At 40.6% G+C, this 27,483-nt stretch overlaps 1 protein-coding gene across 3 annotated transcripts in view; it reads right to left on the bottom strand.

Moving 5' to 3' along the window:
• Positions 1-2,062: 2,062 nt before the first annotated feature.
• il16 (interleukin 16) overlaps positions 2,063-27,483 on the bottom strand; it is a 65,666-nt gene continuing 40,245 nt past the window's right edge. For 2 of the 3 annotated variants that reach the window (XM_088371479.1, XM_088371476.1), the window contains exons 13-25: positions 24,819-24,936; positions 20,389-20,521; positions 18,930-19,017; positions 14,526-14,749; positions 13,963-14,085; positions 10,173-10,242; positions 8,875-10,013; positions 8,560-8,714; positions 8,209-8,371; positions 6,526-6,627; positions 4,545-4,752; positions 3,798-3,926; positions 2,063-2,833 (exon numbers count right to left, since the gene is read on the bottom strand). In XM_088371479.1, coding sequence (XP_088227605.1) covers positions 2,673-2,833; positions 3,798-3,926; positions 4,545-4,752; positions 6,526-6,627; positions 8,209-8,371; positions 8,560-8,714; positions 8,875-10,013; positions 10,173-10,242; positions 13,963-14,085; positions 14,526-14,749; positions 18,930-19,017; positions 20,389-20,521; positions 24,819-24,936 — 2,813 coding nt within the window. In that variant the 3' untranslated portion in view covers positions 2,063-2,672. The remainder of the gene's footprint in view (positions 2,834-3,797; positions 3,927-4,544; positions 4,753-6,525; positions 6,628-8,208; positions 8,372-8,559; positions 8,715-8,874; positions 10,014-10,172; positions 10,243-13,962; positions 14,086-14,525; positions 14,750-18,929; positions 19,018-20,388; positions 20,522-24,818; positions 24,937-27,483) is intronic. The other variant, XM_088371477.1, reaches the window with a different exon arrangement.

The raw sequence follows: 27,483 nt of genomic DNA on the forward strand, positions 1-27,483 counted from the left end.
TTATATTCTTAGTTTAATCATGTTTCCAACCGTATCTTTTCTTTGTTAGGCCAAAATATTTTCCTCTGTGCAGAGCGTTCAGTAGTAATCAAAAACTGGCATCTAGCATTAGTCAAAACATAAGATACAATCAAGTACTGAACGGTCAAGACGACTCTGGCCGTGTCCATGATTTAGAGAAAAAACATCAGGCATGCATTACACAGTTCCTTAAGGGTCATTAAGCTATTTAGGCAATATATCAAAAGTCATTTGTTATTTCAAAGTGCTCAGAAATATAGATCAGATCATAAAAATTACCATCCATCCATCCATCCATTTTCTGAACCGCTTAGTCCCCACCGGGGTCGCGGGCGTGCTGGAGCCTATCCCAGCCGTCATCGGGCAGTAGGCGGGGGACACCCTGAACCGGTTGCCAGCCAATCGCAGGGCACACAGAGACAAACAACCATTCGCACTCGCACTCACACCTAGGGACAATTTGGAGTGATCAATCGGCCTACCAAGCATGTTTTTGGGATGTGGGAGGAAACCGGAGTGCCCGGAGAAAACCCACGCGGGCTCGGGGAGAACATGCAAACTCCGCACAGGGAGGGCCGGAGGTGGAATCGAACCCGCACCCTCCTAACTGTGAGGCGGACGTGCTACCCAGTGCGTCACCGAGCCACCTTTCTCATTACCATTTATCAAAAATGTCTAGTTATGTCTTCTTTATTGATTTGGTGTGTAGGTATAATTATATGCTTAAAATGTTTCTTTTATTTATTTAATATGTGAATATACTTGTCTGCTTATGTACTTTATTCAATGAGGTTTGAGCATATCTGTTTTTGTAGCTAGGCAGGACTTTTTGTATTTCGACCTCATTCCTTCACCGCGTTCCACAACTGAGCAAGAAGATAAGTACATTAGAGTCTCTAGTTTGACACACAGACGCCTCACAGGTCCCCAACTGGCATCTTCATTAAATATCCATCCATCCATCCATTTTCTGAACCGCTTAGTCCCCACGGGGGTCGCGGGCGGGCTGGAGCCTATCCCAGCAGTCATCAGGCAGTAGGCGGGGGACACCCTGAACTGGTTGCCAGCCAATCGCAGGGCACACAGAGACAGACAACCAATCGCACTCACACTCACACCTAGGGACAATTTGGAGTCTTCAATCGGCCTACCAAGCATGTTTTTGGAATGTGGGAGGAAACCGGAGTGCCCGGAGAAAACCCACGCGGGCCCGGGGAGAACATGCAAACTCCACACAGGGAGGGCCGGAGGCGGAATCGAACCCACACTCTCCTAACTGTGAGGCGGACGTGCTAACCAGTGCGCCACCAAGCCGCCATCTTCATTAAATAGTACCCGCAAAACACCAGTGTCAACATCTACAGTGAAGAGGCGGCTGCGGGATTCTGGGCTTCAGGGCAGAGTGGCAAAGAAAAAGCCATATCTGAGACTGGCCAACAAAAGAAAAAGATTATGATGGCCAAAAGAACACAGACATTGGACAGAGGAAGACTGGAAAAAACGTGTTGTGGACGGATGAATCCAAGTTTGAGGTGTTTGGATCACAAAGAAGAACGTTTGTGAGACGCAGAACAAATGAAAATATGCTGGAAGAATGCCTGACGCCATCTGTTAAGCATGGAGGAGGTAATGTGATGGTCTGGGGTTGCTTTGGTGCTGGTAAGGTGGGAGATTTGTACAGGGTAAAAGGGATTCTGAATAAGGAAGGCTATAACATGACATGAGCAACATGTGATGTGCGACGGTAACGTGTCGCATCGATGGAGCGTCAATTGACGCAACTCGCTGTTAGAGGTAGATCAAAACAGCCGCTGTTCTAGTGTTAAGAATACCAGTGAGATGCAGGTATTAGATACTACATAAGGAAAACACACAAATTATCGCCCATTTCAGTGCCGGACAAAAAGTGTTCCCTATTAATCGCCCCCCCCCCCCCCCCCCCCCCCTTGGACGTATGTATGTATGTATATGTGTGTGTGTGTGTGTATGTATGTGTGTGTGTGCGTGTGTGTGTACATATATATATATATATATATATATATATATAGCTTTGTTATCCTAAAAAAATCCTAATAAAATATACAAAAAAAAAGCTGTTAGTTTGAAATCACGTAATGTAAATTACAGTACGTTATCTCTCCATGTGTCTCTAAAGTACCGTGGCAACAATCTATTTATTTTTACATCTGATATAATGCATTTGTTTTATTGGTATCTGCAGTATTTGTTAAAGTGTTATCGTGTGTTTTTTTGTCTGTGGAATGAATCAAATGAATTAGAAGTGTATTCTTATGGGAATATTTGAGCCAACATACTAGTATTTCAAAATATGAATCACACACACACACACACACAAGTATGTATAACAATTAATTAACAGCAAGGTTGTCTGAAGATAACAGATGCTGAACCACGGTGACAAGGTTATTATCTTTCTTATTTCAAGGATAGATTCTTGAGATGCATCATCTTATTTTCAAGGGGGTTCTTAATCAATTGTTGCATTTTGGGCCTCTTGACACGTAAAGCCCAGCGCACACCAGGCGCCATGGCCCATTGGCGCTCATTGCCATTGTTGCTCGTTGCCTGCCTCACTCGTATCTATCAGCGCTTATTTCTTATTGCCTTGTGTGTGCCGGGTTTAAGAGGTTCTAGTGGCTGTGTCTCCTCCTGATGTCCACTGTGATGGACCCATCAGGTAAAGCCTTGATCATGTTCCAGGCCTCAAAGCGGGTCATATCATGAAGACTGGTACCCTGGACTTGCAAAACTTCATCTCCACATTGAAGATTGCATTGTTCTGCTGCACCACCTGAAAACCAATGGTAATTTATGATAATATAATGGTTGCCACGGAAAACATCCAGTCCCCTGAAAAATCTTTTATTTTAATAAGTTCTCAACATTTGACTATTTTGAACAGGAATGGCACCTATATTGAAATTGAACCTGGTTCTCTGGGATTCTTTGTGAAATTGTAGAACTCAAGTCCTGACCTCAATGTAATTGAGATGCTGTATCCATGTCTTCAAGAGAGTAAGTCACACCAGACAACCCAACAATATTGCTAAATTGAAAATGTTTTATAAAGAGAAATTGCAAAAATGCCCAAAAAGGAGTGCTTGGTTGAGGTTATTGCTATAGAGTTGCCAAACTATTGAATTCACTTTCAGAACCATATTTTTAAGATTTTGTTAAAAACATTATCATGGGAACACATTACAAAATATGTGCCGAATAGTGTTTTTTGGAAAGTTTCTTCCTTTTTGGGGTGTGGTGCTCTTGTGTGTCATGCATGAGCGCAAATTTGTTCCGCTATCACAGTGATTGGCTGTGTCACCGGATGGGGGGGGGCTTTCTTAGTAGTAGGTGCACTCACCGGTGTGTGGTAAGTGTGTCTGGCTTTGATTTTACGGTGGAATAAGTGTGGGGGAAGAACATTTTTGCTGATCGCGAAACGGAACCGTGAAACGAAATTATCAACTTGAAACGTCAAGGTCATCTTCATGTCGTGGAAAGATCTGCTCTGTTTAATGGGGTACCATGTGTAGCAAATAAAATGCCTGACAGCCTTTTTTGTATGTTGTGGATTTAGCTCAAGAAACAGTCATCAGTGTTTCAACTTCCCTTATTTTAGCCTGCCGTGGCGTAATTTTAGTTCAACGCCATAGACCCCAAAAGATGACGACCCATCAGACCAGTCCAGTCCAGCGCTGGTGCAAACAACCCTACACCTATCCTGTACAATAACATGACTGACTTAACTCATCATTTACCTATGAAGATCCTGTTGACGACTAATGGTCTATCTCCATGTATCGAACCCCTTCCTCCCTCCAGAGTGAAGCCAACTCCACCTCCCCCTTTCTTCAGCTCCACACTCAATAAAGTACCTGGCTCCTCCACTGCAAATACGCAAATTACAACATTACATGACCTATCACCAGTACAATTCAATTGAAAATAAACAAAATCTCACTAAGGGTAGTAAAAAAAAAAAAAAGAGATAATGTAGTTGCACATGTGTACACTCTCTTTTTACAGCATCAACCTGTTCATTTGTAATTCTCCCTTCGAAAATGATGTTTTTGTTTCTTCGAGTTGTACAAGTTATAGGTCACATTAATGATGGAAAAAGATTCAAAATTATTTTTTGTGGTCTCATTTTTTTATTACCAGAAAAACTTGGCATTTGAACAGGTGTATGTAGATATTTTATGTACACTGCAAGTCACTGCCATAGGAAGTGGACCTCTCATAAATTGACAATCGCCTTTATACAAAATTAGTCCTTCCAGTTTATTATTTTATGAAAAATATACAACAGGGTTCCATTGATTGCCATTTCATAATAGCGTGTGGCAATATATTATGACATTATTATATTATTCCTTGTTTGGCATGCTCAAACTTGGCAAATAAAGATTGATTCTGATTCTAAACAGAGCCTATACCAGCTGGCACTGAAAATATTTATGTTTTAAATTGAAATGGGAGATTCTAGACTAGATGAACTTGCGTACTTGCACAACTGGACTCCTCACTCTGTTCCTTTGCTGTTTTGCAGACAACTACCACAGCAAGTTCTAGAGTGCGGGCCTGCCGCAGTGCCGCAGTAGCATCTGCATGTGTGACTCCATGAAGTGTTTGGCCATTTATAGACAACACCTCATCTCCTTTCTGGATAGTGCCCTCTTGATTTGCAAGACCATTGGGAAACACTTTGTGTACCTGCACAAAGAAGAAATTGTTTCACTGATGGCATTTCTAGTGCAGACCATGTTTAGTGATAAAGCATACAAATGGCAGGGACAAATGGTAAAACTCAACCTCTTTTGTGTCCTACATTCAAGATGGTAGCCACAATTTAATACTGTAGAGGAGATCCTCTTGAAACATTGAAACTAATCACACCAATCAATGACAGTGCACAGAAGAATTTTGATGTGGTTCTCAAAGGAGCACGAGAGGTTGGTGCTCATGTTTTTCCTGACCCACTGGCCTCACTGGCAGTGGCAATTATAGGATGTCTTATCCTTTAAATGTATTGGCCTTAATAATTTAAAACCAGAAATGGGGGAGTTCAGTCATATAATATGTTGCGACTTGCTCGCCAAAACTGTCGGAATGATTTGCCTTAGTATCTAAGTGACTCGACTTAGATTTGAACTACATGACTTTACAAGTCATATTTTTGTATAGCTTGAAATCTGCATTTCAACCCAGTTTTCCTTCTCAGGAAGGGAAGCGAGAAAGAAAAAGTATATTTTTTATTTAATACATGCAAACCAGGGCAAACCAGTCAGCGTCTCTTGTTAGTGTGAAGTCGCGACATAAACACCAACAGTGTGGGAGCAACTCTGAGGGTCATTAAATTGAAGGAATGGATGCCATGTGTGTTTTGGGGTTTAAAGAAAAACAACCTTTTTTTTACCATGCAATTTGGTAAGTTTTTAAGATTGTATGTTTTATGTATATGTTGTTTTTATTTTATTATTTAATTTTAAAGAATGGATGTTTGACAGACTACAGTTTCCTTCCACATTCCAAAAACATGCATGGTAGGCTGATTGAGCCCTTCAAATTGCCCGTTATTGTGAGTGCGAGCGCGGATGGTTGTGTACCCTGCGATTGGCTGGCAACCGGTTCTGGGTGTCCCCTGGCCTACAGCTCCATGACTGCTGGGATAGGCTCCAGCACGCCCGCGACCCCCATGGGGACAAGCAGTACGGAAAATGAATGAGTGGGTGAATGTTTGGCAATGCACTTTGAGCTGCTTGCACAGTTTTTTTCCAATGTAGTTTTGTACTGCAAATGGAAAATAAACTGAACCGAGAATGAGTGTCAGGTTTTGGTGCACGCGAGGGAAAGGCACTAAACCCGAGCACAGGAGTAGTCGGGACATGTGACAATATTATGTGTTTGTTCTTTTATTTACTGTAAAGGGTTAGAATACATGCACCGAAAAGTGTGGTAATGATAATTAAGTGAATGGGAAAGGTTTATGTCGTGTAAAAGTATGGGGAAGGGTTTATAAAGCCTTAATATAGTGTATTATTATATAATTATTATAATGCAACAGGCGATTCATGCGCAGCCCTGACTCCTTTGCTATGCATGATGTCCCCGAGGTTAGTGTAGTGTAGTAATTCTAATTTAATTTAAATACTTGGCATTGCTTGATATGTAAACTACACTTAACATTCTTGCAATACACTCATGCCTCCTAACGGCTAACAAAAAACACAACGTGCTTAAAGATTCGTTACAATAGTGCATAAATACTTAAATAAATCCATATCTTGTTTCTGCTTCGCAGATTTTTGTTTTTTATTGTGGGTGGTTCATCATTTGGGCTTAGGAGAGCAAGTTGTAAAGAAATGTTGACGCTTGAGGACAGGCTGCAGTTCAAAAGAGCCATTCAAACAACCACCGCCATATGTGTGAGAATAATGACAACATTATTCACTCAATGTCACTCAAAACAATTTGAGTGACATTTACCGTTAGAGCTTTACTCTCCCGGTCACAGCCTCCAGCAATGCTGAAGCCCAGTCCAGCTCCCTCTTCTTTATGCAGAATCACAACATGGATGTCTTGCAATTGCTGAGGAGAAAGCTCTCGTTTCATATCAGTCATAATTATCATTTTACATTTGTTAGACCACAACAGACATGGAGGACAGACATCTTGAATTGACAGAAAAAAATAAAGTCTGAAACATATGATCCGACATTACAATACACAGTATACATACTTAACAACTGTATACTTAAATCACATATTACTTGTCTTTTAAGTGAGGCAAATGGTATTGTCTGAAGGGATATCGATTGTTTAGTACTCAGCAGATGCTGGGAACATGATGACTCACAGATGGCCGCATAATAAAATAATTACTGGGATTACACTAGGTCTACAGCAGGGAGAGGTAAATTTGACTATAGTGGAACCCATTAATAGCAGGCCAGCCTATTAGCCAAGGTTCACGTCTATGACTCACAATTCTGAGGTTCATGGTTCAAATCTCAGTTCTGGCTTTCCAGTTTGCATGTTTTGCCCGTGCTTACGTGGGTTTTCTACCACGATCCAAAAGCATGCTTGTTAAGCTAATTCAGTCCTTCTCAAATAGTAGGACAATAGCTTTACAATAGCGTTTTTTCACTTACTATGTATGTTGTTTAGTGCATTCCTTGCACAATTGTCTTCAAATCTGGCTTGTATTCCGTTGTTACTACTCGAAGCAATTCTTTCTGTTGGATGTCTGATACCATTCGTTTTAGTTTGTCGTTTTCAGGGGACAAGATTTCAACACCGTCACTGAGGCATTTTTTAATGAACTCCCCTTCATTGTATGGCTTTTTAGCCCGTGCAATGTTCCAAGCCAGTTGATGCGATGCAAGTGTGACAGTCTCTGAGTGCTTCGTAATTTTTAGGAAAAACTGTTTTTCTGCCTGACTTTTCAAAGTGTCCAACTTGCGCTTGCGAAATTTAGTCCCTTTTGGAAAGTCCATATCAATATTAGCATGATGTGACCTGAAGTGGCGCTGAAGATTTGAAGGTTTGAAATGCGCTAATGACGTCTGACATATCAGGCAGAATGGCTTGCCATTGCGTTCAACAAAAAAATACAAACTTTCCCACTATGTTAAAAACGTCCTGTGTTCATCTTCATATTTTCGTTTAGCTGTGTATTTTCTCCCTGCCATTTTGAGAGCGAAATTGACACTATTTGTTTCCTCGAATGGGTTTGCCCCTCCTTCTTTGCAGGATTTCACCTCATGCGCAAACGCGTTTGATGGAAATACCATATTGAACTCAAGCGAAGCAACACACACAAAAAAACAGGCAAAGAGCCGCATGCGGCACGCGAGCTGCGGGTTGGCCACCCCTGGACTACTGTATAGAAAATATTGCCAATTTCAGTCACGTCATGCTTGTTAAATGATAAGCTCTTCACCTATAAGCAAGTTGACGTATTTGTGCAATGCATTGTAGTGGTTTCTTTTTGTTTTGTCTTGGCTATGGCTACTTTTACTAGACCATGACCCCACCAACATTGCTCGTACTACTTGTACCTCTCCCTGCAGAGTGGACAAGATCCATGCTGAAGGTAACCTCAGGTGAACCTCCAGTTGTCTGGAACTACTCAACAGGATATTGATGCACAGTGTGGTATTGTTTTACCTTCAGCACGTCTTTGTTCAGAGCTCTCACTTCTTTGATCATCATTTCTATTTCCTCTGACGGGATGGCTGAGATAAGTGACTGAGCACAAGCAGAGGGAACTACTTGTTGGGGAGATCCCCCCTCCCCAAACTCAGTGGTGCAGGCTCTGAGAGTGGCTAAGCTGTATGAAGGGAAAATAAACTGATGCAAGTCATATCACCACACATAGTGTAGTCGTTGCTAGTAGTTGCTCACAACAGCAGTGATAAAATGGGAATTAGCTTATTTTACTGTTCGTTTTAAACCCGCTTCCTGTTGAGCAGAGACTAAACAGCTCTCTGTCTTTTGATGGTACCTGCTTTCACTTACCAAATAGAAAATCCAGTCTCAGTGACATCTGAAATGGTATCACGTTCATGCGGGTTTATTACATTTTCAGCAGTGAACTCTGTGAGGTTTGGAGCATAACCAACCAGACCATTGTCAGTGGGCATAGGAAGGGTCCGCATCAATGCTTGCGAGACCTGGAACCATAACAATGCATTTAAATAGAATATAACACAATACTTGAATACTTTTGAAATGCTCAACATTATCACACGATGTATGAGTACAATGTGATTATTATTCAGGCTACTTTCGTAAAAAACAACACAATGAAAACATTTTTGTGTGTGAGATTACCTGGTTGCTAAAGGCAATGATTTTACCCAAATTCTCTCCTTCCAGTTCTCGATAATTGATTCTGTCTGTCATCGGACTGTCACTTGTATTCAAGTTACAATGTTCTGTTTGATTCTTTACTTCTTCCTGTTCAGTCAATTCTGGGGAACTGCCCTGTTCGGCAAGACTGTATCCCACAGAGGTGAGACCTGGAGTGGTGAAGGTTTTGGATTCTGCAGACCTGATGACATCTACTCCCTGTAAGTCTGGCATTTGAGAAACAAGCAATTCTTTGGGTTGGATAGTCAAGGCTTGTTGGGATGAAACTGAATTAGAAAATAGTGTCCCAGATTCTGCAGCAGGCTGAGAAGGCAAGTGATCTAGAGATGACTGGTTGGATTCAGACTTAAGGTTTTTGCAGCTGCTTGTTTCAAAATTGAATGATATGATTGGTGGAAAGGTGTAAACTGATATGTCTTTTGCCCCAGAAGATGGAGACTGTTTCTTCTGGATTCCTTGTGAGGTTTTATTTTTGTTTCTTGCATATTTTCTGTCTAAGTCGCTCTCCATCAGTGGAAGTGAAGTAGATGGGACTACATGTTTCTTACTGTCCACTTTCTCTGAACTGGCTGGGGTTGAAAACGTCTCAAATGAATGGATTTTGTCTTTTATGGACGGGTTGGAAACAGTTGAGTCGACTCTCATATTGGAGTTTCTGTAGAAGCCAACAGCATGCCTTGGTTTTGCAGGTTTACTTTGCATCTTCTGGTCTTGTTCATGCCAAAATGTTCTGAGGCTCTGACGAAACCCAGCAGGTTTGGGTGCCACTGGAGGCCCTTTTTTTGATTCTGTGGGGATTTCATCTTTGTCTTCAGGGGTGAGGTTACACAGATAATTTGAGCTCGCATCTCCAACACTGCAATTCAGCTTTGTCATTTTCTCTTCATTTTTCATTGTAACAGGCGTATGGTAGATACTGTTTGGTTGAGCACTGTCTTCAGTATAATGGAGAAAGTTGTGTCGGTCTCTGATTTCTGGCAAATCTTTAGGGGAACTATCCACAAGGCGAACCCAAGGATCCTGAAGCTGTTGTCCTATTCGCGCTTGCCTCTTAATAGCACCTCTTTTTGACTGTAAGCAAAGCTCAGCTGACAGCCCACCTGTCCACACAACATAAAGCAGTTTATGAGTTTCACCAGCATACTCTTTTTTATTGTATGTCCATTATTTAATATCATCTTGTAGTGTTAGTGTTAAACTTACAATTGACTTGGAAACTACCAGCACCCTCGTGAACATGCACAATGCAAGGATATTACCTGTGTGTAGCTTGGCTTCTAAACTGAAGTCTTCTTTGCTCCCCTCTGACTGTTTTCTCATTTGTTCTTCCTGTTTGACATACATAATGTGTCACACAATGCTGTAACTCAGCCTTATTCCGCTCACTCACCCACATGCTGCTACAAACACACATGGACACACCAATTGAAAATATACTGTATCGGACTTTATGTATTCTTCAAACAGATATATGAGAATACAGCTATAGCAAAGAATAATTCATTTACAGACTAAATAAAATACAGATCATATAGTATTATGATATATATATATATATATATATATATATATATATATATATATATATATATATCATAATATATATATTATATATATATATATATATATATATATCATAATATATATATATATATATCATAATAATATATATATATATCATAATATATATATTATATATATATATATATATATATCATAATACTATATGATCTGTATTTTATTTAGTATATATATATATATATATATATATATATATATATATATATATATATATATATATATATATATTGCTTTATCAATAATAACTAAACATTAAACTATCTTTTCTATACATTATGTTACCAAGAATTTCATGATGGGTCTCAATTATCTTAACTGTAATAACAATTCTAACGAAAGAAGCTAAGGTAACTCAAGTCATGGCCAACTGCAATACGTACTTGTTTGAGTGTACAAGCAGGCTTGCAGTGAGCCAGAGAAACAAAATGGGTCCTCACTGAACACATTGCTAAAACAACACTAACCTAAAACGACAACTACTAAGCAGAATACGCACACAACTATTACACTACCAGGATACACAAAGAAATATCAAATATAAATTATAAAACACGGAATTAACTACTGTCATTTTCAAATGCTGCGAGGCATGCTGGGTCAACTTCACCAATAAATAATACTACAGGATTTGGAGTTGCACCTCCCTGCATGCCGAGCGGCATTTTGTGAAATAATAGAATTACTGAATGTGCATGTTTAGTTGTTTTTTGTTCCCTGTTGTTGCAGGAGTACTTTAGTGTGTTTCACAGACTCTACTGATTATGTTGTGTCATTTTGTTTGTACCGTGAATATTGTCAGTATTCTGCATAGTGACCACGTTGTTTGTTGTAAAGGCTGAAAGATCAGTATTTTGGAATGATCTGGACAACTGTAGTTTTTCTTTTCATTTCATTTATAGTTTATGTTGATCTTGTCGCGCCTTTACATCATAGAAATCGTTTTCAGCCAGCAAACATGTTTTGTGAGGGTGGCGGGAATTGCCTGCCCACATGTCGCACAAGCCAGGAACTGTCACTGCACACGCATCGTGAATTAGTATAACATAAATAAGCATGATAACAAGCAAAAATACAGGTTGGACAAACTATTGTCTCTGTTGACAAAAAAAGCTCTTAACACAATCAAAAATTTAATGTACACTGACTATATGACAACATATATGTGAAAATAAGAACAATTATATAGGCAACATGTTATTTGTGGAATCATAGGTATTCATTCTGTGGTAAACTAACTGAAAAAGGCAGACTGTTGTTACCGCCACCCGCGCCTCTAGCAGATGACTACGGCGGAGGGGGCAGTGTCTAGTGGAATGGGTGTGTAGCTGGTCTCTGTGTAGTGCGCTGCAATCAGCCTTGGCGAATGGCAGGCATTTCTTGTCAGTATCACATTGCGGCGTGTCCAGTCGTTCAGTTTCACCAGTTGTATGGTGCCAAATACAGTGGTCGAGATTTGCATTGTAAACACATTTGGGAACCCTGGCATTATAGAAGAGAGAAACCGCAGACACCAGAGAGTTGGGCGCTGCTACAATATTAGAAATTTGATTATGTTTCGGATTTGTAGCCTCCTTTTAAATCAGTTGTGTCAGGTAATGGGGAATGAGGACCCAAGTGCAGGGAAGCGAGAAAGCGGGGATGGGATCAAAAAGGATTTAATGAAGGCGCACTGGTTAGCACATCTGCCTCACAGTTCAGAGGCTGCAGGTTCGGCCCGCCCTGTGTGGAGTTTGTATGTTCTCCCTGTGGCTGTGTGGGTTTTCTACGGGTACTCCGGTTTCCTCTCACATCCTGAAAACATGCATGGTTGGTCGATTGAGCACTCCAAATTCCCCGTAGGTGTGAGTACGGATAGTTGTTCGTCTCTTTGTGAACTGCAATTTGCTGGCAACCAGTTCAGGGTGTCCCCCGACTACTGCCCAATGACTGCTGGGATAGGCGTCAGCACGCCTGTGACCCTGGTGGGGACAAGCAGTATGGTTAATGGATGGATGGATGGATGGATGGATGGATGGATGGATGGATGGATGGATGGATGGATGGATGGATGGATGGATGGATGGATGGATTTAATGAAACCATAAAATAAGGCACTAATGCTAATGAACAGGGAAACTAAATAGACAAGAATTCAAAAACAACAGGGAAACAAAGTAACAAATAAACTTAGCAAAAGCAGACTGGGACAGGATTTGGAAAGGGCTGCACAGAGCAGAGCAGGTCAGAGCACAAAACGGCCAAAGGACAGATGACAATGACCCAAAAAAGACTGAACTGAAAGGAGGGAACTAAATAGAAAATAAATAGACGAGATAACGAGAAACACCTGGATAAAGCACAAGTGGCGAGGTGAGTGAGAGGTGATTGAAAGACACAAGGGTTTGGGCTAACAAAAACCGGTGGAAACAATTACTTGACGTGACAGACACTGAATATGAGGACCACAAGCAAAACTTGACGATTGAACAAAAGGAACACAAACAAAAATCTAAATCAAAACCAAATAAACTAAGACCATGATAAGACCGTCCGTGAGTAAGCAACTTCAGGATGGAATCAGTGCATGTGAATCTGGATACATCCATCTTCCCTTAAACCCACCTGCATTCCGTACTGATTTAGTACGGACACCGCAATGCGTCCATTCCACAGTCGGTGTGAATTGCGTGTTGGCATTTCCCTGATTAAAGCTACCAACATTTTAAAATCTCGGGGTTTAATCAGCAAAATGAATACCTTGGACTGATGCTGTAATTCACAAATTTCATGTGTATTCAAGTCTGTAATTCATTTGATGAATTTGTGGTGATGAAAATACATACGAGCTTGTGGCTGGCTTTGTTTGAGATGATGGTATTAATGTGTCATCAACGTGTATGGCGCGTACATTTTTGCAATCAAACATTTTTCCCGAGTTTTTTTTTCAGTACCAGCTTCCGGGCAAGGAAAACCAAGTCCTTTTATTGTGTTCGTCGTAAGGGTCTTTTGAGTCGTGCTTAGTCTGGTTCCTCAGCCACGACCTTTTTGCCATGGGTGACGAGGCATTAAGCCCCAGACACCTTAGCTCCTAGGATCACAAGGACACGCAAACCCACTCAACTGATTTTTATTATTTTCACAAGTTCACTATTATTACTGTCACTATTACACGTTATTTTGGTATTGTTTTGGTTATCTTTTTACTATATACTATTGTCTAATTTCAAGATAAACACTGTACCTTTGGCCAGATGCTTCATTGAATTTAAGAGAAGAGCCATTTCCTCATGCCATTGGCTGAGGCAGCACAGTAATTGGTTACTTATAAATATTATACCACAATAACCCTCTCATCAAATGTCCTTGTTACTCTTATAGGACAGCATAACATTCCAAGAACTAGTTATCCATGACATTACAATTGCTAGTTAATACGTAATAACAGGCAAAAAAAAATACATTCTTATATTGAGTAAAAAAATAAGTTACCTTATTGCCCCTGTAGGTCTCATCAAGGGTTTTCTGACTAGACATGGCAACAGAAGAGGTAAATGGAACATTGTAGTCGTCATCAGCATACACAGGCACTGAGAGTCTGTTGTCGGACCATGTCTTTGATCATGAGAAAAGGAAGTGACAAACATCAGTTACAATGAAAATACAAGTCTGGAATTTTGGCAATGATTAAGACATTATTCTCATTTATTTCTTTGTTTTCTGCCAGATATGATGATGCCAAACGGAATATACATAAATACACATACACGCACACCTACTCGTGCTCAAGTACACACGCGTGCACACACGTACAGATGCACGCGCCCATCCATCCATCCATCCATCCATCCATCCATCCATCCATCCATCCATCCATCCATCCATCCATCCATCCATCCTCTGAACCGCTTATCAGCTGTTTTAGGGCCACTTGCCAGCCAATAGCAAGGCACACTCAGAAAAACAACCATTCACCCATGCAATCAAGGGTTATGTATTTATTAACCATTAAATAACATTTATTTCAATTTATAACAGCCAGTAACCAAACTTACCTTTGGTGCGTCAAGGCTGTGGACACGGGCTGATGGGTTATGATGTGTGTTGGGAAAGTTGTGGATGTTGAGGAGGCGGTCGCGGTGATGGTTGTTTGTGTTGTCACTGCAGGTGCGAGTCATGGTTTTTTGAACTCGACAAACTGTGACCTGGCTGAAGCTTCTTTCCAAGCAATGATTGCATCTTGGCCGGCCATGAGAACATGACTCCAACTTTCGCAATCCTGTTACATACAATTATACAATACATTTGCCTCCACAGGTTAAATCATATTTTACATTATTGCTATACTCGAATGAAATATGAACAAAACAATGTTTGAGGAAGATTAATTGAAAGTTGCGACAGAAAATGGTGGTGAAGCTGACTTAAACATTAACACAAAATAACTTCAGTGGTGCTAGACTGATATTTTTGCAGACATACATGGATGTATGGATGGGAAGATTTTTTGTGTGTGGTATTGTTATTGTTTTTGAATACAGTGGAGCCTCGGTTTTCGACCACAATCCGTTCCAGAAGGCTGTTCGAGAAGTGAAACGTTCGAATTCTGAATCATGTTTTCCCATTACAAATAATGGAATAAAATTTAATCCATCCTAAGCAAAAAAAACATTTTTAAAGCTTTTTTTTTCATTATTTTACATCATAAACCGCATAAATAAGTGAGTAGGTAATGTATAAATAAATAATATGAATAATAAACTGAATTAATAGAGTAGGCTAGGCTGGGGAATGTATTGCCGTATCTGTAGCAACTCGCTTGTGTGTTTCATTCTAATAGTAAAAGATATCTTTTTAAATTGTGAGGGGAAAAAAAGCACATCAAAACATTTTTTTTATTTTTACTAATGAAAGACATTTCAAAGATTGTGAAAGAAAACAGCACGTTTTCTTAATTTCAAAAAACAAAAAAAACTGCAGAAATTCTAATGAAAGATAAGTATACGTACTGTATCAAAGTCTTTGTTTTTCATGATCGAGCTTATTGTTGATTTTGCCATGCAAAACTCCCGCGCCAACTCTGACACGCACACCGGACTCATATTTTGCGATTAATTCTTTTTTAAATTCAATCGTTTTGCGCACTACTTTCCTCTTTTTGCCATGATCAGCTTTACTGCTTCCACTTGCTTCCTTTGGAGGCATGATTAGAGTTGATGCAATCCTCAGAGTAACTAGAATGTAATAACGAACGGAGTCAGTTGGTCCTCTCGGCTCATCTTGCGAGGTTCGACAACTGAAATTTCGTCTGACATCCGAAGCAAAAAAGTCTCGAATTTTTTTGTCAAATACCGATTTGTTCGAGAACCAGGACGTTCGAAAACCGAGGCGCCACTCTATTCGTTCCAAACAATATCAACAAAACTAGCTGTTTCGTGAACGGGTGTATGAATCAGAGTGGAAAGGGGTTACAATTTTTCTCAATTCCAAGAGGAAACAGGCAGGAGACTGTGACTTGCATTAAACACACAGACTGAATTGAGGACTGGATTTGCAGTGCTCCTTTTGTATTATATATTATATATATTTATATCTATTAAGTATTGTTTGTCTTAGTTTCTGTCTTGAACTGTTGAAAGAGTCTTCCATTTTGAAAACCATTTATCCAGCAGGGATGCTGGAGCCTATCCAGCAGACTTTATGCAAAAGGAGGACAACAGCCTAAACACCATTCAGCCACAGGACAAATTTAGAGAGAAACAATCATTTACACTCACGTTCACACCATCACTGTGGGAGTGGGAACCAAACCCACGCTCCTTGGTTCTTTTCTTTTTTCTTTCTTTTTGTTCGCATTCTGCAGTAGAACATTAATACTCAGTCATTTATAATTTTATCTCAAATCTTTGCTGATATAACAAATGCAAACCTGTGTGACTTTTTCTTAAATGAAAATGTTTTACATTGCCTTATTTTCCGCATTTAATTATTATGCAGTATTTGATTGCTTCCACGTACCCCCTGCCATGTGCTCATGTCCTCGTCATTGCTTTTTGGTGCTTGTATTCGCCAGTGTCTGTGTGCTCGCCCCTCCCTTCCTGTGTCTTTCAATCTATGTACTAATCACAGTCACCTGCCTCTCGTTACTTGTCGCGTATATGTCCTGTTTGCGTGTCACACCCGTCGGATTGTTCTCGTCTCGTCTCGTCTGTCGTCGCCGTCCCTGTCTTTATCTCGTCTTTTTGTTCAGTTAGTCTTGTCCCTAGTCGAGCTTCTTATAGTCTGTCTTTGAGTTCTCCAAAAAACCCTGGTCCAAGCTGCATTTGGTCACCCTGCTCCATTCCATCCATGAGAGTATTGAGTTTTCAAACTGTGTGAGTGGTCTATGAACGCACCTACGTTCTACTGCAGAATGTGAACAAGGAAAATAAAATAAAAATGAGGAAAAGGAAATAAAGAAAAGAAAATAACGAAAAGGAACCTAATGACTAAAAATGGAAATTTACAAACATAAAATTGCCAGCCAAGTCCGGACTCAGCCAGGCTCAACCCGGACCATGTCACAACGCCTGGAGGTTGTCTTGTTGGAACTATTGCTAGCACCAGACTTCCAGCGAGGAGGCCGACCCTTCAGCTGAGTGTGGCCGTTTAAAACGCCTCCTTTTCAAATAGGCGGCGGAGATGGTACCCTGTTATATTTCGTCCTAGTTCTATATCTTTAATGCTCGCTATGCTAATAATAATCAGGAAGCTGCCTTCTCAGGTTAACTATTTAATGTATGCCAGAAAGATCGCGACACAGCTGTGGAGCCTAAACTCCACCTCCAGGATTCCTACTCATACTTTTGGCCGCCCTCCTGCAAGGGGGCGAGTCTGCCTAGCCTGTGTGATAATGTGTGACCTTGCAGTCTTAACTGAGATCAACTCCTATGTATGTGCAAAGAATGTCATAGAGAAGAGATAGCCAGTGAAAGCAAGAGAAGGGTCAAAGCAAGATAAAGGCATAGCTTAAGCTATCTAGCCAATCACATGTGCCATAGAGACCTATTCTAACAACCCCATACAAGGACTTCAGGGGAAATGTCAGTCAAATGAACCCTTACCAATTTCAATTGACTATATAACAATGTATGAACAATTCAGCTTCCACAAAGCCTTCGAAACACATCGTTGGTGACTGGTGAAAGGAAACAGACTGGGCAAGGCACCTCAGCTGCAGGGAGGCTTCTAGTTTCTCTAAAATCAGCCACGGAGAGGCTAATGCTTTTAATATGTTGAAGTAGATGTCCATGTAAGTTTTGGTTCCAATTGATAGCCATTTTTTTAAGTTTTAAGCAATAGTCTTTACAATGATTTCCAATGGGGAAATTGTGATCTCTTCCTTCTGTGACGTCATCAACCAAGACATGGAGGGGAGTGTGGCCCAACTCCTCATTAAAAAGTTAAAGTCCCAAGTCTCAATGATCGTTGTCATCTGAGTGTGGTGAAATGTGTCCTCTGCATTTAACCCATCCCCGCGTGATTTTGATCCATCCCCTGGGGGAGAGGGGAGCAGTGAGCAGCAGCAGTGCCGCGCTCGGGAATTATTTGGTGATCTAACCCCCCAATTCCAACCTTTAATGCTGAGTGCCGAGCAGGGAGGCAATGGGTCCCATTTTTATAGTCTTTGGTATGACCCGGCTGGGGATTGACCCACAACCTTCCAGTCTTAGGGCGGACACTCTACCACTAGACCACTGAGCTAAATGTGGGTATTTTCATTTTTTTCATTTTCCTGATTAAAAAAATGTATAAACGGGGCTAGTTAGTGAAAAATGAACCATCCTCGGTTGACCCTCCCTTTAAGTTACTTTAAGAAAACCAATCGATTAAAGAACACAGATTTCCTCTACGTCCAATTGGCAGGATTTTCCAGGATGCATGGGAGTTCACCAAACCAGTCTACGTGTGCTTTGTAGATTTGGAGAAGGCGTTCGACTGCGTCCCTCTGGGAGTTCTGTGGGGTATGCTTTCGAAGTACAAGGTACCGATGGATAGATGGATGAACGGACAGACATAAATATAATGAATGTCATGCAAAATGTGATTTGGACTGCTGTTGATTAAGCACTCTTGTAAATCAAGGTATAAATGTAATTAACTTACATTTTTTCTTTTGGACAGCAATGTATTTTATAATACTGTATATTAATCAATACATAGAAATAATCTTACCATCCACATGTTGCTATTAATTTTAGAATATATGGCCAACTCTTGAGATACATTTTCTAATATAGTGCCACATACGGTGAATGCCATTAGTAAAATAAATCCACCTCAAACTCCTATTAGGGTTCAGGTTATTTCCTGTTTGATTTGTTGATGAGTTAATAGGTGATCATAATTTTGGTGCTGGTAAGAACACCAAAATTATGTAAAGACTGTATAATAGATGCCGGGTGGGGATTTAAAATTACCATCAATACTCCACTGGTTCTTGTCCTTTCTCAGTTTGCTGTTTTCCACAGCTTGAGCTATGGCATCATTCAGCTGATGCTCTGATACCTAAAGAATACAAAAAGAGTAGAGGCACAGTTAAGTCGCATTGGTTACATGTTAACAATTTGGGATATGAGAAGAGAAGAGTTATTACATTTTCAATCTAAATCCAGTTTAACAGCTCACTCAGTTCATACAAGTCAGACTTGGTGACATGTCCTTAAAATATTTATATTAGTTTGATAACATTGGATTATATTGTATTTGATGTACCATATTTTCCGCACTATTAGGCGCACTTAAAAACTTAAAATTTACTCAAAAAACCACAGTGCGCTTATAATGCAGAGCGCCTTATATATGGATCAATTGATGAATTTGTTGATCCATACTGGTTGTACACAGCGCTCTGCCAAAATGTTTCAGTACGTTTTAGTACGACTAGTATATTACAAGGTCGCATCGCTTCCCAGCATTACGGCAACCGTGGTTACCGGGTGTCACTGAATAGCTGTTGTACCTGCGAGGTTATTTCATTTCAAAATAGGCTGTTCCGTTAATGTTTTCGAGTACGTTTACCGATCAATATCCAACGGAATCATAAATAAGCGGCACCAATGTGATAAATCAGTCTTTAGTCGGTTCCGATTACTTTTATGGGAGGGAGTTTGAGAAACGTGATTGTTTACAGGGTGCCGCCATGACACTTTGCTGAGGCTCATGGGAGTCTGCGAGCTGAGGCTCATGGGAATTTGCGAGTGGCTAATGCTATAATGATAGCTGCTATATGCACGAGGCTATTTTATTTCAAAATAGGCTGTTCCGTTAATGTTTCGAGTAAATTTACGAATCGATATGGAAGGGAAACATAAGTAAGCAGTACCAATGTGTTAGATCGAACTTTAGTCGGTTCCGATCACTTTTATAGGAGATAGTTTGAGAAACGTGATTGTTTACGGAGGGCTCATTGGTTATTGGCTAGTGGATGCATACCGCAACCCTAGTGAACCTCAGTTTGTTGCAGTACAGCTTCTATTCCGTGCGCCTTTTAATCCGGTGCGCCCCATATATGAAATAATTTCTAAAATAAAAAAATCAATGAGGGTGCGCTTTATAATCCAGTGCGCCTTATGGAGCGAAAAATACGGTAGTTATGTCCAGTATAATGGACTGATTGATAGGCCATACAATAACCATTGCCAGTCATGCCAATCTCCTTCCTATCTCTCAAGACAGAAATTAGAACGCTATAAAATAATAATAGTCAGAAACAATACCACAGAGTTTGAAGGAAAGTTAGTATAGGCAGTTCGCACAGTTTTGTTTCAGAAACGGAAGACACAACAAAGTTTAGCCATAACTTTGCAAGTAAGTGTGGTTATATAGTGTAGTGCATTAGATAATAAAAGTATACAACAATTAAGTGGAATTACATACTTTGGGGTCAGGGTGTCGACTGATGATAACCTGAACTGGACCTGGTGTGCACTGGCTCAGGACTGTGTAGACGTCATTTAGTGCCATGTTATAAACCACATTGTCATTAATTTCCATGATCTCATCCCCACACCTGAAAATAGCAGGTCCAACCAAAGATAGAAAACAAACAGGGAAAAACTCCATTAGGAATAAATGCAGAGCAATTCAAAAGTAGACCCTTTTTTTAGATTTGACATGTAGTTATGTATCGATCAATTAAAAAATATTTAAAAAAATAAATAAAATTAACCCGAACTCTAATCTTAACCCAAGCAACACAATTCCTCATTATTCAAACGAGCCACAATTTAAACAATTATGAACACACACGAAGAAGAAGATTAAAGAAAGAGATTAATTCTGATTTGTGTAACCTTTTTATGTTGGCCAATTAGCTTTGGTGACAGGTTGCTGTCACTACCGTGCTCCACTCTCAGGCTGAAGAAATCTTTCCGTCTACTTCTGTAATGTACCATCAGCATCTTGCGCACTGAGCACCATGCACGTCTCTTTAATGTCAACCTGCCGAAAACGTGACTTGGGTTTTCATTTGCTTAATCCCAAAGTGCAGCTGTTATTTTAGACCTTTATCTGCTCCCAGACCCAGGAGTGACCTGAAGCTTGCTCATTTATCTCTCATTTATTTTACTGTATGCAGTAGCAATAAGTGCACTTCTCACATTTACAGAATCGAGAGTTAACAAGGTTCAAATTTGTATCAACACATAAAGAAGTCATTGCTTCTGACACCATGGTCATGGTTTAATGAAATAAAAATGCAAAACATATCAGTTTTGTTATTTTGTAAACTTTTCCCCGGTGATTATGTGATGCTGCTTCTTCAGCAGCGCTTGCCAATTCTAGGTAGGCTCTTCTTGTTAGCTTTTTAACCTGTTTGTTGGTACTTTGGTACTGGACTTTTGAGTTCTTGCTTGATCCTGGCTGATTTGGTGTTCTTTATTCTGGATTTCAAGTTCTTTCTCTCTTCAATAGTCTGCCATGATTCCCTATTGAGCCATTCTTTATGCCGTCTACTCTTGTGTTGGATAGTCTTCTTGTTGGTTTCCTTGTATATTTCGACAATATTTGTCCAATGTTGTTTGATGTCAGTCTCACTAACATTGTCCGTTGTAGTACAGGAGAGATCTTGGTATCTGTTTCAGAGTTGTATTATGAGTTTCCTTTTTATGGATGGGTCTTTCAGCATGCTGACGTCAAATCTCAGGGGACCTTTGGGTGTCGGTCCTGATCTTTTCAACTTTAATTTGATGGCTGCTGTTACAAGGTGATGGTCGCTGAAAACATCTGCTCCTCCCCTCACTTTTACATCTCTCAATGAATGTCTCCATTTGGTATTGATCATTGGATGGTCAATCTTGTTCTGGTCTCTCTCATTTGGTGAAAGCCATGTCAGTTTGTGTATGTTGTTATGGGGAAACAGAGTGCCTCCAATGATCAATGTTGGCTAGACAGAATGAAGCTATTCTTTGTTTGTCGTTCATTATTCTGCAACCGGGTTTTTTCGTAGTTGTTGTTATCACTGCTAACCTTTGCATTTAGGTCGCCGCTGACTATAAGAAGGTCTTGGGCAGATGTTCTTTGGACTTCTGATTGCAGGATGTCATATAAATTGTCTTTTTCCTCTTATTTGACATAATTGGTGGGAAAGTATCTTTGTATAATTGTAAGGATGTTGCCCCTTGAATCTGTCTGATAATATTCTGTTGCCAATGGGTTTCCATTCCATTGTGTTCCAGAGTGATTTCTCTATGCTCTTTTTGAGAATGATGGCAACCCCTTCTTGATGCTGGTCATCGTCTCGCCCAGAGTATAGAACTGTTTCTCCAGTGTTTGTTTTGATTGATCCTGAATCAGTCCATCTCGCATCACTCATCCCGAGGATATTGAAGTAGTAGCGTCTCATTTTCTTGGTGATCTGCGCCAACTTTCCAGCTTCAAACATGCTTTGAACATTCCAGTCAAAATTGAGGTTGCTTTTGGTGCTCAGGACCCACTTCTTCGCACAACCAACTTCCCAAGGGATTTCATCGGAGGCGGACATACAAGTTTGGTGTTCCTGTGGGCCTTCACATCCAGTTGTCATTGTTTCTTTTGTTGCTGCCTCTGTAGCATATGGGATATTTTACAGAATGCCCTATGTCAAACCAATGGCCATTCCTGACCAGTTGGGGTGGGTGGAATTGGTTTGTTAGTCCTCTCCCCTACGTACTCTTGCCCTCCAGGTAATGGATTAAAGACACACCACGAGACCAGGCAGGTTTAGGGTTTTGCACAAGCTGTCCCAGCACGTCAAGCCCAACCAACTCATGTTACCATGTGAGTGGCAGTTGACGAGCAATCTATAACTACTGGCAACACTTGTATTAAAGGAAATTTATTGTCGAATGTATTTGTTAAGACGTCTCAATGTCATATAAGAAAGCTGGCAAATATGGGAGCACACCTAACCCTAACCTTTGGTGCCCCGAAGGTCCCCTTTAAGAAGCATGTAGGAGAGTGGATCTGTGGCCATGTGTTACCAACTACACCAATGTTGTCTTCAGTGTACTAAACAGCCATGTGTAGTTTCTTGTGCAGTTCAATATGCAGAATTCTCATTTTATTTGTACCTAGTAGCTCTTGAATGTGTTTGGTAGATGAAAAATGTGCAATATTCTTTAGTACTTTTCTAAAACCGACTGATTTGGAGTAGCACTTTATAATCTACCGTATTTGCCGGTGTATAAGTCGACTCGGTGTATAAGTCGACCCCCTAAAATTCGACGGAAATTTACGATTTTATGATATATCCTTTGTATAAGTCGAGCTCAATTGTTGCATTATATTAAACTTCAAAATTCAATCAGAAATATGCGAAATTTATTGACGAAATGTGTTCAAATTCGCGAGTTTGTAGCGAGCGATCTATACGCCATTTTAAATATTATTTACTTCATGACCCTGTGATATTACGCGCCGAGAGAGACTAACAACAATGAACACTCTTAGAAACTGGTTTATTTTTAGTTAAGAAACAACAAATTATAATTATCAAGTGATTGCCAGTACATAAAGTTCAAAATTCGTCTTCATCGTTGCTATTTCCGAAAAGCTCGTTCCATTCGTTATCGTTTAGTTTGTCGTCATAAAGGGCATCTTCTTGGTCTTCTCTATCCTCAGTTTCCTCCTCCTCTTCCCAGATAAGGTCGTCTTCTGTCCCATCGAGAGCGTTTGGCGAATATTTTCTAAGTGCCAACGGCTCTTGCGCCATAAAGAGTCCGCCTCGGCTGGTTCCCCATGTCGGCCAGAACAAATGAAAATTCGGCCTCTTCCCCTGGAAGTCTGGCCAAGTTTGGCGAAATTTTCTAAGTGCCAACGACTCAACCGCCGTAAAGTGTCCGCCTCGGCTGGTTCCCCATGTCGGCCACCACAAGTGAAAATTCGGCCTCTTCCCCTGGAAGTCTGGCCAAGTTTGGCAAATATTTTCAAAGTGCGAACGACTCAACCGCCATAAAGTGTCCGCCTCGGCTGGTTCCCCGTGTCGGCCATCACACGTGAAAATTCAGCCTCTTCCCCTGGAAGTCTGGCCAAGTTTGGCGAATATTTTCTAAGTGCCAACGACTCAACCGCCGTAAAGTGTCCACCTCGGCTGGTTCCCGGTGTCGGCCACCACAAGTGAAAATTCGGCCTCTTCCCCTGGAAGTCCGGTCAAGTTTGGCGAATATTTTCTAAGTGCCAACGACTCAACCGCCGTAAAGTGTCCGCCTCGGCTGGTTCCTCCGGTCGGCCAGAACAAGTGAAAATTCGGCCTCTTCCCCTGGAAGTCTGGCCAAGTTTGGCGAATATTTTCTAAGTGCCAACGACATTCATTTAGACATGGCGATTGAATGTTTACGTACCGGTAGTTATTGTCGTTGCTTGACGCGCGATGACTCGCACATTCGCTCAATACCCAGTACTTCCCCCTAGCAGTCATCGTCGCTGCCTGGCTTTCGATGTCCGTTATTGAGGTGAGAATATTTGAAATTGTTGCTGAGGATGCGTGTTAATGCGACGAACGCTTTATAATGATTCAGTTTCTCGCTGTTTGATAAGCCTGACGGACGCACACCCACGCACAATGAGATGCATGAGAAACGGCCTTGGTTACCACCACATTTGAAGCGATGAATACGAAGTTAAATTTTATGACTCGGTGTATAAGTCGAGGTCGATTTTTTTGGGTCGATTTTGGATTGAAAAAGGTCGACTAATACACCGGCAAATACGGTACTTTTTAATGAAACGCTGTTGGGCAACACACAATATTCATGACTGGTGTCTGGTACACAGAAGCACTATATACTTAGATATATATACTTCTATTTAGATAATTTACGAGCCCTTACTGAAGTCTTCCATCAATGTGAGCAACAGATCCGGGTGATAAGGTATGTATGTAGATTCCAGGACATCTGTCAGTGGATGGAACACAGCACAGTCCGATGCCCAGACCAACACTGGCTTCTAGGAAAAAAAAAGATTTAAATAGATTGTATTTTTCCTTTGGTATTTAACAACTCCTTGTGAAGTGTATACTGAAACTTGTGATTGAATTAATCTACAATAAAGCAGAAACCTACACTATATTGATATTCATTTTCTATATTGCACAGGAAGAGTGAGGGGAGAGTGAGACAGAGACTGTTTTTGGATTTGTTTTTTTTGCTGTGTGTGTTTTATTTTTGTTGTGTGAAATGTTGATAGTGATGGGAAAATGGGGCTTCAAGTCATGAACTAGTCAATGCGTTTATTGAGCTTCTCAAGATGTTACTCTATTCAATATAGGCTTGAAGGCAACAAGTCCAACCTAAAGCCATTGGGCATGTTTTAAAAAAGAGCAATAAGAATACTCACTAACAAGAGATATCGGGAGCATACAAACACACTAATCATAACAACACAAAGTTTGAAATTCAAGGATCTGATTAAACACAAGACAGCTCAAATTATGTACAGAGCAAGATATAACCTTCTTCCGAGCGGAATACAAAATTTGTTTATGGAACGGCAGGGTGGGTACAATCTGAGAGGGAAGATGAATTTTAAGAGAGTAAAGGTCAGAACAACTATGAAAAGTATGTGTATAACTGTCTGTGGGTACAATCTGAGAGGGGAGATAAATTTTAAGAGAGTAAAGGTCGGAACAACTATGAAAAGTATGTGTATAACTGTCTGTGGGGTGAAATTGTGGAATGGTCTAGAAAGTGAGCGCAAAAATAGTGCAAACATAAAACTGTTCAAAAAAGTATATAAAGACATAAGATATAAAGGTTTCTTGACATGTATGAGAAAAAGAATAATAGCCAAACTGACGACACAAAGGCCAAAAGGAAACAGAAAAATAAGTCTGCAACGGTGTCTACTTGTATTCTGTTTTATTGATTTATATGTTGAATATTTTATTTACCGTAATTTTCGGACTATAAATCGTGTTTTTTTTCATAGTTTGGGTGGGGGGGCGACTTATAATAGGTGCGACTTATATGTGTTTTTTTTTTCAAAATTTTTCAGAAAAAAAAAAAGTGAAACCGTGATGAACGAACCGAGATGTAGCAAGGGGATTACTATAATTTTAATTTCAACTGACGTCATCAACGCGGCGCGGTGGGGCGGGGCGGGGCGGTTGTTTACAAAAAGGACAAAGATTGGTCACGGGATGACGAAGATGATGAAGGGCCGGCCCCACGTAGTACTGGCATCATTAGCGGCTTTGTTTCTAAGCGACGAAGAGTTTAAAGGATTTAAGCATTTGGAGTGACACAGAAGGTTTGAAAAACTATTATGGCTTGTACGCACGCCCGCTCGTATTCAATGGAGCTCTCTTTCAACTCCGTGGATCGAAGTTTGGGGCCGGCGCTCGGCCGGGTTGCTGTCCAGGGACGGTGGATGGGGCTCGGTCATGGTTTTTACGCACGCCCGGTCCTATTCTATGGAGCTCTCTTTCACCTCCGTGGATGGAAGTCAGGGGCCGGCGCTCGGCCGGGTTGCTGTCCGGGGACGATGGATGAGGCTCGGTCGTGGCTTTTACGCACGCCCGGTCCTATTTTACTGAGCTCTCTTCCACTTCCGTGTCTGGAAGTCCACGCTGCCACACGCCAGGAGGTTTGTATTGTTAAATAAAGAGCCGATTACCAAATCCACGTCTTTCCTTGTACTTTGTTAACGCTACAATATAGTTATATGCTAGATCTGTGGAATAACGACGAGGCTGACGTCAGGGCGCATGCGCGGCGTTGTTGACAAAGGACGAGGAATTTGATCGATGGATTTAACGATTTAGAGTGCACAGATGGTTCGATAATATTATTGCTTATATAATAGTTATTTGATATCTAATTTATATATCGTTATATGGGCCTGTGGAATATTTTGAAGTGCAAGCGCCGTCAGCGGCGCGCACCCATTGTTGACAAAGGACGATCGATGGATTTAATGAATTGGAGTGACACAGATGGTTTTATAAACGTGTTATTTATGTAATAGTTTTTTTTAATAACTCTGAATGTTACGTCAGGACCGTTCTCAGCTCTTCGTTTGTGTTTATGTCACGTTAGTATCCCTATCATTTGGCCTGTTGTTGCTCGTTCATGTCTGTTCTTTGTGTTGGATTTTGTCGAATAAATTTCCCCTCAAAATGCGACTTATATACCGGAGTGACTCACGATATATGTTTTTTTTCACGTTATTGTGCATTTTATGGCTAATGCGACCTATATTCCGGAGCGACTTTTAGTCCAAAAATTACGGTAATTATAAATAAATAATATCTTGTTTACAAAATAAATTGATAACTTAATAATAAATAAAGATTTGCTCATTAAAAAATAATCAACTTGACCGCTTTAAAAATAATCAACTTGACCAATCACAGTCATTGCAGAGAAGGAGGTCTCACATAAATATGTGGAGGCAAAGGGCAGCAGCTGCTCCAAAGCTTTCTGTCCCAGCTCAGGGTGCTCCTGCCTCACACACACCCAAAACTGTGTGAGAGTGGATGCGCCAAACTTCATC

This window comes from Syngnathus floridae, chromosome 3, assembly GCF_059516105.1.
Source record: "Syngnathus floridae isolate MCC-2025c chromosome 3, RoL_Sflo_1.0, whole genome shotgun sequence".
Taxonomy (NCBI): Eukaryota; Metazoa; Chordata; class Actinopteri; order Syngnathiformes; family Syngnathidae; genus Syngnathus; species Syngnathus floridae.